Source organism: Zosterops lateralis (genome assembly GCF_965231275.1).
Source record: "Zosterops lateralis genome assembly, chromosome: 2".
Taxonomy (NCBI): Eukaryota; Metazoa; Chordata; class Aves; order Passeriformes; family Zosteropidae; genus Zosterops; species Zosterops lateralis.
In genome coordinates, this window is record NC_139763.1 from 25,252,245 (window position 1) to 25,270,059 (window position 17,815).

Consider the following 17,815-nt stretch of genomic DNA (forward strand, 5'->3'; position numbering starts at 1 on the left):
GCAGCCCATACCAGTGTAGTTTTTCAGCCTTATTTGGGTTTCATTACAATCTTAGGATTTGTTTCAATGTTTTTAGATTAACAAATATTTCAATAGAAATCTTCAGTAGACTAGAAAACAAGTTTTCTTCCACTAGATAAACAACTGGACTAATAAGACCAAAAGACTTACAGTATCTAGTCAGCACATAGCTATCCAGTGAAAATGGGCTAATTTGTTCTATCCCTTAGCTACAACTGAAACATTTGTCAAGACAAAGAGAAAAAATAAATGAAAGAGCCTTTCTCATTCTGATTTCTATACACTAAACTAAGAACTGCATAAATCATCTAAAAAGAGAACCAGCTAATAAAACAATTTGTTTTCCACTAAGTTATTGATTATTTGCATTAAAGATTACATACTTCATTATGAATTTCCAATGTGAGTTATATATAGGAAGAATCCTCATGTAAAAATCGCATTGATCATTGACTATGATGAATTAGAACTCATTTTCCCACTAAACCACATGCTCAAGAAATGCCCTACCACATTTATTCCCCAGTGTTAAGAGAACATCCACATGTACAGAAGACATATTGAGAAGGCATCTTGACTAGAAGAAAGGTTGAAACCTCAGACCTCCCATGTAGCCAGAGAGATCATAAATCCCACAGCAGCAGCTGAGACACACATGGGCAGAGACAAGGCTGGACACTGGTGTTTAAAGGTGGTAGAGGAGATGAATGTTACTTGCCTCAAATCATTTTTTTCTAGCAATGTTAGGGAACACCACCAAACTTCTGGCACCTTTCAAGAAAGTTTAACATCTAAACCTGAGTTTTGGCTTTCATCTTATCCTAGTTCAGAGATGAAGCACAGAGTTTGCAAACTGGAGCTACTCAGCACATCTCTTCCACTCTCACTTTAACAGCTGAGCAGGGATCTCCACAGGGGTGACAGACCTTACCTAAAAACTTTGTATTTCCCAGTTGTAGCATTTGATATGTTCTTTAATAAGATATATATTATCTACACACAAGATAATGCATAGTTTGTACCATGCTTCAGTCTTATATAAAAAACTACTCTGAACTATCTCTTCTGAATGTAAATGACCAAACTCACTTGATTTTTAATTAAAATATTCTAGTTTTTCCTACCAATCTGAGCATATTAAACTAACCCTTGGATTTATGTTATAACTCTGATAATTTCTCCTGCTGCTTCACTCTCAGCCATCTTAAAAACCTGCATGTCAAAGTGTGGTCTCTGCCACTGCTACAAGCAGATGAAAGCCAGAAAAAGATGAAAGAAACTTAATTATTACTTTGCAATTTGTTTACTCCACACACTTGACAGCACTTTGTATTTTGTCCTTCACATTGTTCTGTTAAAGAAGCACACCCTTCCTCAGACCCTGCAAGAAAGAGGCTGTCTGCCAGCAGCAGTAAAGGTGAAGGCAGCGGATGCACACAGAGAAAAAAAGCATAGGAAAGGAGGGGAACAAAGTATGATTAGTGATTCTTTTGAATCCATACAAAGAAAAACCCTTTAGCTTACAAGAAATTCCACAGAAATAGCTGAATAACTTTGCTAAAAACACAATTATAAAAAAACACATTTTATAAATTAAGTTGGTGCATTCATGGAAAATCTTATGCCATTAATTTCAGAACATGTGTGAGAACAGCATTCTTTTATATATGAAGGTAACACAAAGAAAAAAAAAATCAAGAAGAAGGAAACCTGTCCTTTTCCAGCTCTTCTTTGGCTTCCCTCATTTCATTTTTGGACATGTTCTTTTTATTATGGGACTGTAAGCCAAGCCAAGCCAAGCCAAAAATAGGGAACTTTTTTGCTGGCTGTGAGGCTGACTCATCTCCATCCAAGCAGATTCCCAAGCTGCTGGGTTCCATGGCACTTGCTGTCTGCACCCAGGCCTCAGCACCTTGCACCAGAACTGCAATGACGTCACTGAAACACCCCAGCACAGATATATTTTATATTTTGTACTGCAGGTATATTTTATATTTTATACTGCAGGACTACAATTCTCATTGAAAACCTTAAGTACAGGTTTTCAGATGCTGGATAACTTGGCAAATCAGGGGTGAAAAGGAGTAGTTCCTACCACCACCACACAAACATCTAAGCTAAGAAGAGCTAATATAACATCAAGGCTTACAATGTTTTTTTTTGCCCGTGTTGGAAATATAATGAAAGCACACAATATTAAGAGGTTTCCTAAAAAATACATATTTGAGATATTTTGAGATATCAAAGTGGTAAAAAGTGAGCCTTGAGCTGAACAGAGTATAGTAGAAGTATAGACACTGAAGGGCTTTTGAACATATACATTGTACTTTTTCAATTTAGAAAGTTTATTCAAGCTCCTCCTTCTGTAAGAGATTATGTCAGAGATAAAGGAAGATTAAACAGTCAGTTTTTTCATCCTATAACTGTACATGCCAGAGGATAAAAATGGAACCATTTTTGCACTAGTTATACTCTTTATGAAGAATACATTCACCTACTGTAACTCACTTCAGATTACAATAGCATAATGATAGTAACTACATATTGATAATGTTTTAACTTGTCCCATATTTTACTGACACATTGTCCAAGACACTGCTATATAAAGACTCATGAAGGGTTAATGCCACATACTTTTCTGATGTATTAAATCACCAAGAATAATTCCAGCCAGTCACAAAGAAATCAAAAATTTATCTTCCCACAATCATTACACTGCAGCAGTACTTCACACCTTCAACTACTCACTAAAGCCACAGGTTGCCCTTCCATTCAGGTCGTAGCCCATACCCAAATTTTCTCAAATCTTGCAAGGTGTTAAGGTGTTAAGTGTTTATGATAAGAAAGTCAGCGGAAATTCTGGGAAGGGTGTACTATGCAACTTTCAAACACTGATGAAGTAAGTCAATTTATTCTTGTGTAGAGGTTGTTGAATCTTCCTTTGTTTAGTCTAGTTCTATAAAAAGAACAATATTCCTAAGCCTACCCCTAAAGAAGGTTTCTGACATTTTAGAACAATAGTCTTAGCTGCCTGCAGCAGCTGTGCTATCTTGCTTTACATAATCAGGGCAACTGACAGAATATACATCCAGCATAACCTCGGGCATTATACAAGCTATTGATATCCAGGATTATAAACACCAAGCAGACAAGTTGCAATGAAACATTGCAGTAATCCCGCAGGCATTCGATACAAACACTCAGAAGCAAAAATTGTGCAGCTTGGGATGACAGTCCATGACTGCACTTGCGTACAATGACACTCAACAGCTGGCTCCAGGAGCGAAGTTCATGGAGATGAGCCAGGACTGACTGCTCAGGGAGGTTCAGAAACTGCGTTCACCAATATAGATGATGAATGTTTCCAAAATATCCTCCCCTCCTCTCCCACCTCCAGCACCCCATGCCATGATGCTGTAGAAGTGGCCAGAGGGGGAGGGGAAGTTGGCAGAAAGAACAACAGGTATAAAGACATTCCTTTGGGAGCAAGGAGTCACCAGCCCTCAGAAGTGCCCATGCATTTTTTTGTGTATCCATATTGACTAATAACCCCCCACTGCTGGGACAGGTGAACCCATGCCCTCCACTCCTCCACTTGCCTAGCAAGCACTGCTCACCACAAGCTGGAAGGCCACCCTCCTGCCCAAGCTCTCATGACCCTCTCTGGTGCACCCTCAGCAACCTCAGATCTTATACCTCTTCCTGACAAGACATCTTGCTCCAATGGGAGGAAAAGGGAGCACTGCACTTGTCTTCTTCAGACCCCTACACCCCACCATATTCTGGCAGGGGCAACCAAACCTCAATAGAAATCATTTTGGTCTCTCCTTCTGGCCATATTTTTGGAACCAGAGTGACGATATCTCCCTCCTGAATTAACCCTTGCCAGGGTTTATTAAACACAATATTGGTATTGTCAAGTCCTTGAGGACATTCAGGGACAAGGGTGTCAGATGGCCTCAGGGAATAGGTGTCTCAGCATCGAAGACTTGGCAGTCCTAGACCTGACCTGCTGCAGAAGGCAGCTGCCCAACCCTGCCTTACTTCATTAGAAAAAGCACACCCAAGTGAAGTGCTACCAATGATTCAGACTCAGTCATAAGACTTCTCTTCAACCACATACCAAAAGCCCAGGTCATTCTTTTTATCTGCTCTTGGTTATGTGCCCCATACATCTCTATCTCAGTAAATCACATTTTTAATGGAAAGAGAATAGAAAAATTGGCTGTATTAGTTGGAAGAAATTATATTCTTTTTGCTTTTGGTTTCTAACTGCATGTGTCAGAATGAACACATGTCCCAAATATAATGTAAAAACAGGACACGTGATGCAAGGAAGGCATGAGAACAATACCTGGTCTCTGCCTGGTCACATACAGGACCACTCTTTATATAGGGCTTACTCAGGGGCAGGAACCTCCTGGCCTCCTACCAGTGCATCCCCAGTTGCCACTGCACTCTCAGCTCAAGCAGCACTAGTGGAACCAGCACTGCCCTGGCAGAAAAATTTATGTATGCTTTTATCACTCTTTTGGCACCTTTCCCTATTAGCTCCATAGAGCTTGCTCTCAGTTCTGTCCCAGCACCCATTTCACCAAGACTAAAGGCAGAAAAGGGAGATTGGTTGGGAACTTGGAGAGAATGCTAAGCCTACTGCTGAGTAGTGGTGGCCAGGAGAGCTCCTCCACTCCACCAGTGTTTACATGGCAGTCAGTCCACTTGTGTGACTCAACCCAGGGCTCAAGTGCAGCTGAAGATCTTGTCCTGCTGCATGCAGCACAAGGACCAGCAGTGCAGCAGCATGGATGAGGTACCAAACATCAGGCATTTCCATGGCACTGTCAACTCCCAACCAAGCAGTACTAATGTTAGGAAACAGACTTTCTCCAAAGGAAATGGCAGCCTGAAGAGTGTCAGAAATGAGAACCCCTGCAGAGATCCATCAAAACAAGCTTCTCCTGTAACTGTCTCATGGGAACAAGTGTTTTACCCTGACCTGGAAACATCTTAATCTACTGCCCTGTCTTCCACTCTGCTCTCATTGTAACCTGAAAATGAATCTCCTGAGAAGAATGCAGAACAGCCTAGATTAGCTATAATTAACTATTTTCATTTTAATTGATCAAAATAAAATCTTCTGATCAGAATAAAATCTTCACTGAACTTCCAGTGTCACATCTGGAGGCACCTTACAGTGCCACATTAAAACCAGTGGGAGCTGCAATGGAGCGGCTCCCTCTTTCTGTACTGAGGCACGTGATCACGACAGTAGCTGGCTCAGGGCTGGCTTTGCTACATCAAATGCCTCTGTCAGAGCAGTCCTTCCAAATCTCCTTGTATGTATTTAATCACAGATATGTCAGAGATAAAACCAATTTTTCGCTCTGTCAGCCCTGACAGACTCCACAATCACCACCACCAACACAGCATGAGCTGCTTCTGCCACACTTGCATGTGCTCACAGTCACGGATGGTCTCGAGCCTAGAACAACCACGATGCACGTATGAAGAAACATTTACTGTGAGGGTGACTAACTGCTGACACAGGTTGCCTATAGGGGTTGAGCAGTCTCCATCCTTGGACATATTCAAAACTCAGTGGGACACAGCATTCAGCAGCCTGCTGCAGCTGTCCCTGCTCTGAGCAGGGGGTTGGATTAGATGATCTCCAAGGTACCCGGTGCCCACCAGCCTCACCAATTCTGTGATGAAGGCTGTGGTACAATTAAGACTATGTCTGCGCAACTGCCATAACAAACAAACAAACAAACAAACAAACAAAACAAAAAAAAAAAAAAAAAAAAAAAAAAAAAAAAAAAAAACACCACTAGACTAGCCAATAAATAAAAGCTATGTTGGGAAGGAGGGAACCAGCTTTTTTTTCTTCCCCTGCAGAAAAGTGGTTGCTGCATTCGGCCTATTGCAAAAAGTACTGCTTCAACCTTCCCTACCACACAATCTTCTGCTAATACAAGTACTCTTTAACTGTAAACAGTGGGAGCACGTTCATCTGAGGACAATGTGAGCACTGGGTCAGCTCTCCAAAAGCAGAAGAGGTGCTGCCTAGGTGTAGAGTGCTTCACACCACTCTGCCACAATCATGCAGAGGCATCAACCCAGCTCAAGAATCTCCAAAGAGCAGCCTCTGGATCACCACCCACACATGGTATGGTGCAGACTAACAGCCTTCTCCATCACCTTTTGTGTGGTTGCTAGTGACAGCAACAGTGTGGAGCCGGGGACAATGCCAGCAGAACTGAATTGATTGAAAGGCCACCCATGTACAGCTGAAAGTTTATCTAAGGCAACAAAACTGCAAGGAGCTCAACTTCCACTGCATACTTGTGTTTTCTGGAGGCACTGACAAGGAACTGTAAATCTGCAGTCAGCTTAACACACAAAGAACAGTTAATTACAAGAATAGCTTCATAGTATAACTAACAGCTTCAGGTTACATTTTAAGAGATCTTGATTTTAATTGAATAATTTATCCAGCACATGTCAGACACTTCTAGAACAGAACCTCTTCACAGTCGCTACAGAAGCCCTCAAACTGTACAGCTGATACTAAAGTTTGTATCTTCTTTTAATAAGCACCTCATCCCTACATAGTTTTCTGTCTTTGACAGTCATGGTTTACCCAATGACTTCACTCTACAGCACAAGGTGGGAATGTATCTCACAGATAGATATTTTTGTCTCTAGATATACCAAATTCAGAACTCAAATGTAAATAGTTTACTTCAAAATACTCTAATTAATTAAAATTAATTATAACACTAAGGAATACAGTTTAATCAGCTTAATGCCAAGTGATGGGTGAATTGCCTAATCACCACTGAGTGATTTATTGCAATCACAGTAAGCCTGATATTATCAACCTAGGAGAAACAGACAAGATACCAGAAGTTCAGTGCACTGCTTACTTCAGTTGATTCAATACATACATACCATCCCATTGGTCACACAGAGGTATCAAAATTCATTATAGGGCTTAATTTCATCTGAATTTGCAGAAAAGCTTAAAATAACCCTTTCCCATACCTCCACTGTTGAGTGAAATGTTAATACAAGATCTCATATTTATAGCAGGAAGCATAACAAAAAGCCATGTGTCTACAGCTACTGGCAAGTTTTGTGCACTCCTGAATCCCACTAATACAGTATCAACCTAACCAAATTCGAGGAACAAGGAGACACAAAAAGATAACATATTTCAAATTATTGTGTCAACTGCCCTTTACTTAGACATACAGAAGGAACAGCCCAAATACTTCAGGAGCGCCAGGAAAGAAAGTCCTTTAGACTTAAGGACAGCAAATAGCTATTATCACCGTGATAAAATTAGCTCCCTTAGCAAAACTTTCAGACTACTTGCATGCTTTCGATTTTACAAGTCTATGCCACAATCTAGTTCCATCCGGAAAGATGCCAAAATTCAACTTTAACCATTAACATTAGGATCCTTCCCAGTCCCCAGCCTACTGCCCATCGCGGGGGTCAAAGGCAGCGTGCACAGCACTTTGGATCCAAGCAGACAACTCTAAACTCTAAACTACTATTAATATTCTTCCTTTTTTACTTTGTAAAGTGGTGTGGGTTTATTTTTTTTTTTTTTTTTTTTTTTTTTTTTTTTTTTTTTTTTTTTTTTTTTTTTTTTTTTTTTTTTTTTCCCGTGGAAACACGACTCGCTACTTTCCAGTCCCGGGTGGGTGCGTGCTTTCTATTCCCTCCCCAGCCAGTGGCGCTCGGTGCCGGGCGGTGGGAGCGCGCTGCGGGCCCGTCCCGCCGGATCCCCGCCGGATCCCCGCGCGGTGCCGCCGCCCCGCTCCGCTCCGCGCCCGCCGAGGGGGCAGCCCCTGGAGCGGCGGGGCAGCCCCTGGAGCGGCGGGGCAGCCGGGCATCCGTGCGAAGCCCACCTGGCTGCCCCACCGCCCCGAGAGCGGAGGCCCCACGCCGGCGCCCCGTCCCGTCCCGTCCCGGGTATCCCCGTGAGAGGGTCCCGCGTGTGCATCCGACGGCGCGGCCCCCGCGTACTCACCGCGGCGGAGACGGCGCTGAGCTCGGCGCTCAGCAGCAGCCCGAAGCCCAGCCAGAGCCGCATGCTGCCGCGCTCCGCACCGCGCCGTCGGTCTCTGGGCGGCGGGGCGCCGGCGACTCAGAGTGGGGCTCCGCGGGGCCGGCCCCACATGCGCGTCTCTTCCCTCCGTCGCGGCCGCGGCGCCTGCAATGGCTCGGGGGCGAAGGACTCGACTCGCCGTACGCGATGGGCGGTGGCAGCCCCCCCTCTCCTCTCCTCCCCTCCGGGCGGGGACCCTGGGAGGGCGCAACCTCGCCCGCTCCCGTTCCCCGCTGGCCGCAGCTCTTTCTTCCGCCTGCTCGTCCCCGCGGCGGGAGCGCGGTGGGCCGCGGGGGGCGCGGGCGGAGCGCGCCGTTTCCTCGCCGGGAGGGCAGGGTACGGCAGCGCGGGGCGCAGCGGCGCGGAGCGGAGCGGGGCGGGCGGCGGAAGGGCCCGGGGAGGGCCGGGGTGCCGGCTCCGCTCGGCCCGTCGGGGTCCGCGCCCCGCGGGTCCTGCGCGCCGGGAGGACACGGCCCTGTGCGCGGCGCGGCGCGACAGCCCTTGCTCCCCGCGGATCGCAGCCCGGCCGGCGGGGCCGCTCCCTGCTCCGGCAGCGGTGTCGCTCAGCCCGGAGACCTCCGGCGGGGGGAGCGGAGTTAGGAGCGGGCTCTTCTCTGCCTTGCAGGGGTGGCCGTCCGGCGGGAGGGAGCCCTGAGCCGAGCCCCCGGCCGGGGCAGGAGCGAAAATGGACATCCCGCAGCTTCCCAGCGCACGTATTTTCCTTTGTCAGTAAGTAATTCCGCTCGGTCGGCTTTTGGAAATAACTTTTTTAAAGTCGTATTGTCACCTTTAACTGTAGAGCGTTATCACGTGCTTGTTTTGCACGAGCTTAAAACAATATCGCCCTTATTCACCTTTCCCTGCAGGGAAACGTGGCTTTTGCTGATCCTGATGGAAGTTGTGCTGTCAGCCGTCAAAGTGGACGCCGTAAGTAAAACGTCTTTTGACTTTTACTGAGAAGAGGAGGAAAAAGCAGTTTCCTTGGTACCAATAAGTGAGGAACTGCGTTTTCCTTGCCAGATGGCTTATCTAGCTTTCTATTAAAAGAAACAACTAACAAATCATCTCTGCAAGCCTTACAGATTGCTGTCTTCAACAAAATGATGTTCAGCAGAGAAGCATAATGCTTCAAGTGCCAGGTTGTTTGAAGTATTCCACTGTTAATTTTGCTCAAATCGGGTAGTTTGTTAAAGTGATAGTGAAACAAACCCAATGACTTCTTTGTTTTTGTAAGAAATACACCAGAAATGCAGTGCTGTAGATACCACCGAGTGCTTCGGTAAAGTTAACCTGCAGGTGAAATGTCTTCAGTTACATATAAACCTCATCTGAGATCTGTGAAGCTTATTTCTACAAGTCAGAGTTTATAAACAAATTGTTGTTTAAATTAAATTGTTAAATCAAAAAACAGGTGTTATGTGCTGTACAGGTGGTTGCAGCTGTCTCCCTGAGTTATTGATGTAAGCAGAAGTTACTAAACTCTTGCATCATTGTCACAAGGATGTGAAAGATGTGAGAGATAATGTATAGGTGAGTGCAGCGTTTGCATGTTACGAAGCTTGTGAGTTTAATGGAAAGATTGTCATTAATGGGAATAGATTTTGGAATCAGGCCTGAATATAGGAGACTGAGGTTGGTAGGCTTGGCTTGTGGCTGCATTTATTGGTCAGCCACAAGTGTGAGTAAGGCTCTGTGGTCATGTGCTAGTGGGACCTCGATTACATTTTTTCAAAAGCTATCCTACTTATATTTTAATCCTACTGTCTGCAACTTTATGACTTTCCACTCCATATAGATGTGTGATGATAGGCCACATCTTTGTGGTGAGATGGCATACTGTTTTAAGGAGTGGGAAATATTGTGTTAAGGAATGGGAAGTACTAGGGCTTTTGCAGCTGGTGTTGTGACACACGATAATCCTGCACTCCAGCTGCAGTTGGCATGTAGTGCTTGCCCATCAGCCTGCGTGGATGGTTGATCTCTCCACATCAAGCCTGAGCAAGAGCTGTCTGGCTGGAGACCCACAGCCCTAGGGGAAGGGACAGGAGCAAGAACCTTAAGTGTCATGTGCTGCTTGTCTTTGCCTCATTTAGATACAAACATTGTTCTGCCACATAGTGTTGAATGGATGATAAAATTACCATGTGCTACTGAAATCAGAGCAGGCTGCTGATAACTGCAAATGTTTTATGCCCAGTAATGATATCACTGGGATCAGTTGACATAAACCAGTGGCATTATGACTCTTCTTTTATGAAGTTGTGTTGTAGTGTGCATAGCATGATACCTGAGTTTTAGCTATAGCACGGACTAATTCATTCTTCTTCATGTTCTTACAGTAGGCTGCAGACTGTGGTGTTAAAATAGAACTATACTGAAGAGGTGTTCAAGATACCTCAGTTAATGGATGCAGTCTGATCATGGCTGCTTGAATCTCCACATGCTCGTTTTCCCAGAGAATCTTGAAAAAGTAAATTGGTTTAATTTCTCAGATTTAGTAGTTGCTAAGGTGGTGGCTGTGTAGTAGATTAAACACCCCAGTGAATATGAATGGGGAAATCTGGTCATGTTTCCATGAAAATTTGAGCTGCACTGCCACCACAATATTTATCCTATTTTCCACTCATATGTTGCTCCCTTCCCTTGGCCAGCCCAGGTCTTTGTGTAGTCGTGTGGTAAACTGAATTGGAAAATTCCTTGTTTGTACTAATCACTACCCCAAAAAAGAAGAGGGCTGAGAGCTAACTTTATCCTGGGTCAGATCATCACTTGTATTCATAGAAACCTGGGCTGGCATGGGGTTGGAAGCAGGGAGGTGGGGGTGGGAGGAGGGTTGGGCTTCTCCTTGCAGTGACCGCTCTGGTCAAATATGTTTGCAAAGTGACAAAGAGGGTGTCAGTGGGAAGCAGTACCTGAATAATTTCCAGAATTGCTGGCAGTCCTATTCTTTATATTGTAATCTAATTTGTCTCACTGAATCTTGTCCTATTTGTTACACAGATCAATGTGCTAATGTTATGAAGTGTTTTATTAGCTTAAATTTTAAAAACTGCCATTAGTTATTGGAGTCTGTAGGACCAGGTCTTGAAAGTCATGTCTCTGCCTGTGATGAGACAGGCAGAGCTGCTGACTTTGACAGCCATATGTGAATGAGTTACAGCTGCTGTACATAAGTGGTGTTGAATGAGAAAAATTGCACATAGGAAGAAATTGGAGGGAGACTAAGGAAAGGCCAGGAAAGAGGGGGAGAGGAAGAGCAAACTCAGAGTTTGACTGAATGTGTTGCCTGGCAGGCTGCTGCTGGCTGTTAGGGAGACGGATGTTTCTCAGCAGAAAAAGAAATGAGAGGAAGAAAAAGAAGGAGGATGTTTAGGATATCAGAGAACTGGGAGAGAAAAAAATGGTGTCTCTGGCAAGAGAAGAGGATGCTGGTTGCAGGCTTGAAGAGCTAAGGAAGAGAAGTCCCTGAATGGAAGTGCCAGGACAGACAGCCAAATGGAGTGGATCAGGCGCAGTTATCTTTAGCGCTCTTTGGCGTTCATTGGATAGTGATGTTAAAGGCCTCAAATAACTTTGGAACTATTCTGAATTGTAGATTTAGTAATTCACATGGCTTAAATAAACTTAAGTAGCATTAACTACCTGAAGTTCAACCAAGTTTACCAAGATTTCTTCTCTCTTTCTATCTCTGCTAATACAGCATCAAAAATATAGTTCTTGGTTATTTATTTTTCTCTTCAGAGACAATGTATTTTCTGCTAATGCTGATATTTTTTCTTTTGTCTTACAAAAAGAACACTTTTCCCTAAGTAGTTATATAACATTTGATTACTTTATTAGTGTCCTCTCAGTATATTTTTTTAAACTGCCTCTGACAACAAAGTTTTTTTTCCAAGTTCAGGTGTGAGCAATATCCAGCAAAGAAGGAAATTAAATAACTGTCAGATCAAAGAAAGAAAATTGAGAGTGAATAAGTTTGAATAACATTTGCAAATATAACAGCAAGTAGCAGATCACAACTATCATTTTAACAGGACACCATATATAGATATATAGAAAGAAACCAGTTGAAGTAGTGCATGAGATATAATTCACTTCTGTGAGATTGTAAGGGGATATATCATGGAAGATGTCAACAAGTGGGAGAAGCAATAACTCTTTAAAAGCAAAAATAAAACCAACAGTACAGTGTAGTACTTGTATTGGTTTCATAGTGAAATTAGATTGCTGACATGGGTGCCTAAGTTATTGCTCTAAGTTAAAATGTGTCAGTTCTCTGGGCTATCTCGTATCCAGGTTTTTCCAGATGTGTCCTGTTTTATTCCATCTGGAACGTTTTGTCTGGTTGAAACAGGAGGACTTTTTACATTAACACAGGATTTCCAGGCTAAAGAAGCCAGGGTGGAGTCATCACTTGGCCCATCCTGCTTAATGTGTCTACTGTAAATGTAGGGATCGCAGTGTGAAAAATGTGATAAGGCAGGCATACTGCCCAGGTCATCGAGGAAGGAGGCATCAGTCTGATGTATTGATTTCATCTGCCACATTATTTACTTAGTGAATGCAAAGTGAACCCACCTCTTCCTGGAAATACCAGGCTCCCTACCTGTGGGCTGCTTCAGAAATAGCCTAGGAGGTTCCCCAGAAAGATACATTGCAATCCCAGTCTCGAACAACTTCATTTGAGGTTTATCCACACTGATAGACCTTTATTTGTTTATTTATTTATGTCTGATTAAATAAGTGTATAGTTGGGCTCATTTTTGAGTGAGAGTGGTGTTCCATAAGAAAATCAGACATAATAATGATACCTTGAAAAAAATCACTGTCATTTTGGGGACCCTCCTAGCACATCTGATTGAATTATTCAAAATTTCTTTGAACCCTGGAAGAGTTACTGGGGAGTTTAGAGAGGACTTTTTCTGTGTTCAGCCATGGGGCTGACAGGAAGGGGCAGCTCTCTTAAAGAGCTATGAGAAAACCTGAATGAAGGAGTTGGCAGCTGCCTAAGGCAAAGCCCCTCATTTTCACCACCATCAACAGTCATGCCTTGGTCTGGCAGTGCTGTTTTGATGATGAGGGTCACAGATTTTGTATCACTCTGTGGATGGGTAGCAGGATGGCTGCCTGAGTGGGAATTTATGGGTTTTTTAAAAGCCATGACTTCTCCCATCAGCATCATATGATGCCAGACAGGCAAACACATTCACAGTCAGTATTGCATGCATGGAAATGTAGTCATGCTTGATAGCTTTGAATTCCTTGTTTTTGGTCCCTCCTTTCTCATGTGCTGTCTGCTCCGCTCATCTGTAAAAGAGTTCCTTAAATGTGTCTTTTCCTTGTTACTCTTCAAATTCTTCCTTGAAATGCTTTTTTTCTGCCATACTGATACTGATACTGATTCTAATTTACTAATTAATCATTCTTTCTTGAAAGATTTCTTTAAGAGTCATTTGTTATATGTCTATGTGGAAAAAATGAGAGAGTCTATGCTTTGTATACAGTCATATCCGGTATATCGTATAACTGATTCAAGTTATTCATGCAAGGACAAAAGACAGGTTATGCCAAAAGCAAAATCTTGTATCTGCCTGAAGTTAGTGATGATGAGGAGTTTCTTGCATGTGTTCGTAAATTCTCTGGGAAAAGTGACACATAGGTTCTTTACTCACTTTTTCTTTTTTATAGATCAGAATTATGCTTAAAGAATACTTAGTATGATATATTCAAGTAAGGTCTACTTTATTGAGTTATTAACTGGCATATCATGTAGTCATGCTGCATTTGGCAGCAGAATAGACAGAGTTCTGTCAGCCTTCCAGAATTCTCAGAGTTAAAATGTTGATACTGAGAGACAAGAACCCTGACTAGGTAAACTGTCATGTAATAAAATGAACTTGTTTTTTCATCTTAGTCTGAAAGTAGCTGAAGCTGTTTCAGCAGTTCAGCATTGCTTTTCCTTGAGCTTTTAAGGTAGGACCATCTGGGTTTATTGTGTAGTGATTTTACCACAAGAAGCCTTCATGCACTATGATACTAAACCTGCTGTGTATTTTTTTTTCATTTTGTACAAAAAATTATTTGTAGGTCCAAATATATTTGACTTACCCAAAATGTAAATCTGCATTGTGGCTTATTCAGTTATACCACAGGCAAACACATTTGTTATAAATATTTTAATTCAGTAGTTCAGAGCACGTTTTGTATTAGTGTTGGGTTTAGGGGCTTTTTGCAGCAATGCATTTCTTGTTTGAGACCAGATTATTCTTAATTAGTTCTTTGCTTTTGTTTTCACAAGCCAAAAGTTGGCCAAGGAGTGGAACATTCTTTGTATCATATTATACTCATCCAAGATGATCTGAGAGTTCAATGTTAATTTAGTAGCTTACATCGTTTTGGCTAAGAAGGTAGCTTATCTTCTCCTGCCTTGCTTTATTTGCAGTACCCTGTTTGCTCCTCAGGAGTAAAAAGCACAGTGAAATTTGCAGTATTTCCTGATGTTTATCAACGGTTGTTTTTTTTTTTTAGATGGCAGCACCTAGTTGATAGCAGCAGTTGACTCAGCTCACAGTGAAAGTATGTGATCTTTATCATGCAAACATTTCTGAGTGACCAAGGACCAACATTATTGGTTTCCAAGCGCCCTTTTTTGTCCATTTGGAAGCTGAAGGTGCTGATTTGAGGCAAAGGTAGCTCCTTGTTTTCACACCCTAGAAACAATGTGTAGCAAGGAAAACTGCTCTCACAGTTCATGAGCAAACTTGCATTTGTGTGATTAATTTCCCCTACTTCAGCAAAATCATGTTTTTGTTGCAGTTTCCCCTCTTTGACAGTCACAATGTTTGACTAGGCTGCTGCATCATCTGAACACACCTGGTTTTATGCTATGTTTCAGTTTCTGCTTTTACTTTTGTGCTTCCCAGGAATGAAGAGTGATGTGGTTGTGGATTGGGTAGCAGCAGAGAGGGATGCTGCTCCATGTGAGCAGGGGAGCCAGGAGGCATGAGGCCATGGACAGGGTGGGGAGGTGGGGCAGGATCTGTACCCTCCAGAGGGTCCAAGCTGGCCACCAAGGGCAGATACAGCCCTGGAGGGCAGAGCAGGGCCATGGGGATGGAGACAGGCAGAGGCCAGGCTGGGGTATTTGCCCAGGTGGAGGAGGTGGGGGTAGCCTGGCACAGGCATTGCTGACCACAGCTCAGGTCAGCACTGAAGCCCTGCATTCGGCCCAAGCTCCCAGGCTGCTGGCAGGCCAAGGGGGAAGCCCCACTTCTCACAGCCCTTTTCCCACACAGCTCATTTCACACCGCTCTGGGAGCACAGCTGCACCCGGAGCTGGCCCCGCGCCTGGTGAGCAGACCGGGGCTCCCCTGGGGTGGGATGGAGTGAGCCTGAGGCAGAGGCAGCCAGCAGGTCCTGGTGCAGCCCAGCTGGCTGCAGGGAGGCTGGGAAGCTGGAAAAGCAGATGTGTAAGTTTAAAATTTGTGGCAATTTTATGGAAATCAGCGTGTTTTAGGGGGGCCGGAACAGAAATTAAAAATTGACTAGAGCCTTCTATATTAATTAGAAGGGCAGCATCATTTGGTATATCTTTCCAGGAGTAGTTCCTCAACAGGGAACTTTTAGTCAAGAAAACCCCCTGATTTCCAATATAAGCTTACTAACAAGTTCTATTTTTATTTTAGAAACACGAGATCAGAAGAACATTTAGATCATATCAGTTACCAAGGATGCACGCTTACTGGGATATTTCAGGCATCCTATTTATTTGTAAATGATCCCGACCTTTATTTTGAAGTAGCTTTCTGAAGTTAGCAAGTAAAGATCATTCAGATAAATAGGGCTTGGCTTATTTTTGGCAGGTCCTAGCTCCAGATCCTACCCACACCTCTTCTCGCTATTAGATGATGGAGCCAAATAATAAACCCTTTATTGCAAGTATACTTTTCCTTTATAGTTCACCAGACCTTTAAAGGTCTGACCAAAATTACTTGAATATATAATCAGGCTGTATACAGAAAAGGAATGCTAGGCAAAGTGAAATATTTTGAATACAGTACATTTGTTTTTTCTGCAGTTGGGTTTTTTTGAGGATTTTGGTGGGTTTTTTTGTCATTTTCTAGTTTGTGTCACTACAAAACAACTAACTGCCTCAGGTTTAAGCCTTGTCACAAAACGCAGCTCTGAGCTCATAAGTTTTTACATCCAATGGAACTCCGGGACCTTGCAGACCTGCCATCGGTGCCTGAGCAGTGTGGCTGCCCTTCTGTGCATCCCCTGGAGGCTGCAGCTCCTGGCTCAACACAGAGCTGACCCCCTTGGTGCACACCCCAGTCCCCTGTGGAAATACAGGCTTGGAAACAAACCTCTTGTCATCAGAGATAAAAAGAAGGAAAACAGGCACCTGTACAAATTGTCAATTCTCTGCCTGTACCACATGCGTCTCCATTATCAGGTCCTGCCCATGCTTGCTGTGCCTTGCAGCTGTGGGGAGGAGAATCGTTTTCCAAGGTAGGGACGGGAAACTGGGGAAACTTCACAGGCTTTTTCTGTCGCAGTAGTGTGTGTCTTGCTCTCAGTGAAGTGTTGGCTCCTGCTGATCCATCTGTGCAGTCTCCAGGCATGCTGCGTATGGATGAGGAAAGGCATTCCCACATTCAAGCTGCAGCCTCACTGACCCCTTGTAATTGATGTTCAGACACCTGGTCTGAGTCTCATGGCATCCTGAACACATGTACCGAGACCCCAGGGTGCAATTCCGGGAGGAGAGGGGAGCTGCTTACAAGGGCTGCCGGAGTGTCCTGGGCTGAGCCTCAGCAAAGGGAGTGGGCAGAAAGGAATGCCGCTCCCGCGCAGGGCTGGGAATAGCCGCTGGGGCCACGGAGCATGGGAAGCCTGCATATCTCCCCGAGCCAGCAGCCAGAGAAACAGTCTGCTGGAAGCAGCCCAAACGTCTCTGCATGAAACTTAGAAAATCTTGAGTGACACTGGCTGGAAGGAAGTGAATTTTCCTTGCAGTGTGGGGCTGAGGCTACATTTCCACCAGGTGCTTTGCAGGTTTGTGGTAAAAAATGGGTGTGAAGAAGTCGATGTAAAGTTGTCCAGACCTTCTGTCCTCTGTATGTGCCCACGAGGTAGCCAGCACATCTGTTATCTCTTAACTCACTAAGGCATGGAGGCTGCTCCCTCTCTGGCTGTGTCCCTTACAGTAAACCACAGAGTCCCAGGTGAATTCTCTGCCTTGTGGTCTGTTGGCACAGTCTGTCCATGTCCATAACAGTAAAAGCCTCTTTGGTTTCCAAAACAGGGTAGCCCCTTAGAGACTGCCTGTGTTCCTTACATTATGCTGACTCCTGCACTGTGGCCAAAACTGTCTTTGCAAGCAAAGCAAGCAAAAGCTTCCTAGCCCAAGCTGCAGGCGTTCATGAGACCATTCTGTCAGCTAAATGGTCAGGCTGTGGGGCACAGGGCTCCTTAATACATTATTATAGGCATGCAGCCATGTGTGCCTCATACTGACATTGACTGGCTGGAAGTCAGGGCCCGCTCATTTCTCACATGGATCATTGTATTGGGGAGTTTTACCTGAGTAAGAATGGAGTAAAAGAACTGAGCAGCACTGTCACCCATTTAAACAGGAAATTTGTGCCAATGAAGACCCAAACCCTTCCTGAT

At 44.0% G+C, this 17,815-nt stretch overlaps 2 protein-coding genes across 4 annotated transcripts in view; one reads left to right on the forward strand and one right to left on the reverse strand.

The window, feature by feature from the left end:
* COL4A1 (collagen type IV alpha 1 chain) overlaps positions 1 to 8,140 on the reverse strand; it is a 120,928-nt gene extending 112,788 nt beyond the window's left edge. For both annotated transcript variants that reach the window (XM_083855133.1, XM_083855134.1), the window contains exon 1: positions 8,063 to 8,140. In XM_083855133.1, the coding sequence (XP_083711259.1) occupies positions 8,063 to 8,125 (63 nt within the window). In that variant the 5' untranslated portion in view covers positions 8,126 to 8,140. The remainder of the gene's footprint in view (positions 1 to 8,062) is intronic.
* COL4A2 (collagen type IV alpha 2 chain) overlaps positions 7,714 to 17,815 on the forward strand; it is a 142,611-nt gene continuing 132,509 nt past the window's right edge. The window contains exons 1-3 of one of the 2 annotated variants that reach the window (XM_083855132.1): positions 7,714 to 7,729; positions 8,766 to 8,869; positions 9,007 to 9,067. In XM_083855132.1, the coding sequence (XP_083711258.1) occupies positions 8,826 to 8,869; positions 9,007 to 9,067 (105 nt within the window). In that variant the 5' untranslated portion in view covers positions 7,714 to 7,729; positions 8,766 to 8,825. Of the gene's footprint in view, positions 7,734 to 8,765; positions 8,870 to 9,006; positions 9,068 to 17,815 lie in introns of both variants that reach the window. The other variant, XM_083855131.1, reaches the window with a different exon arrangement.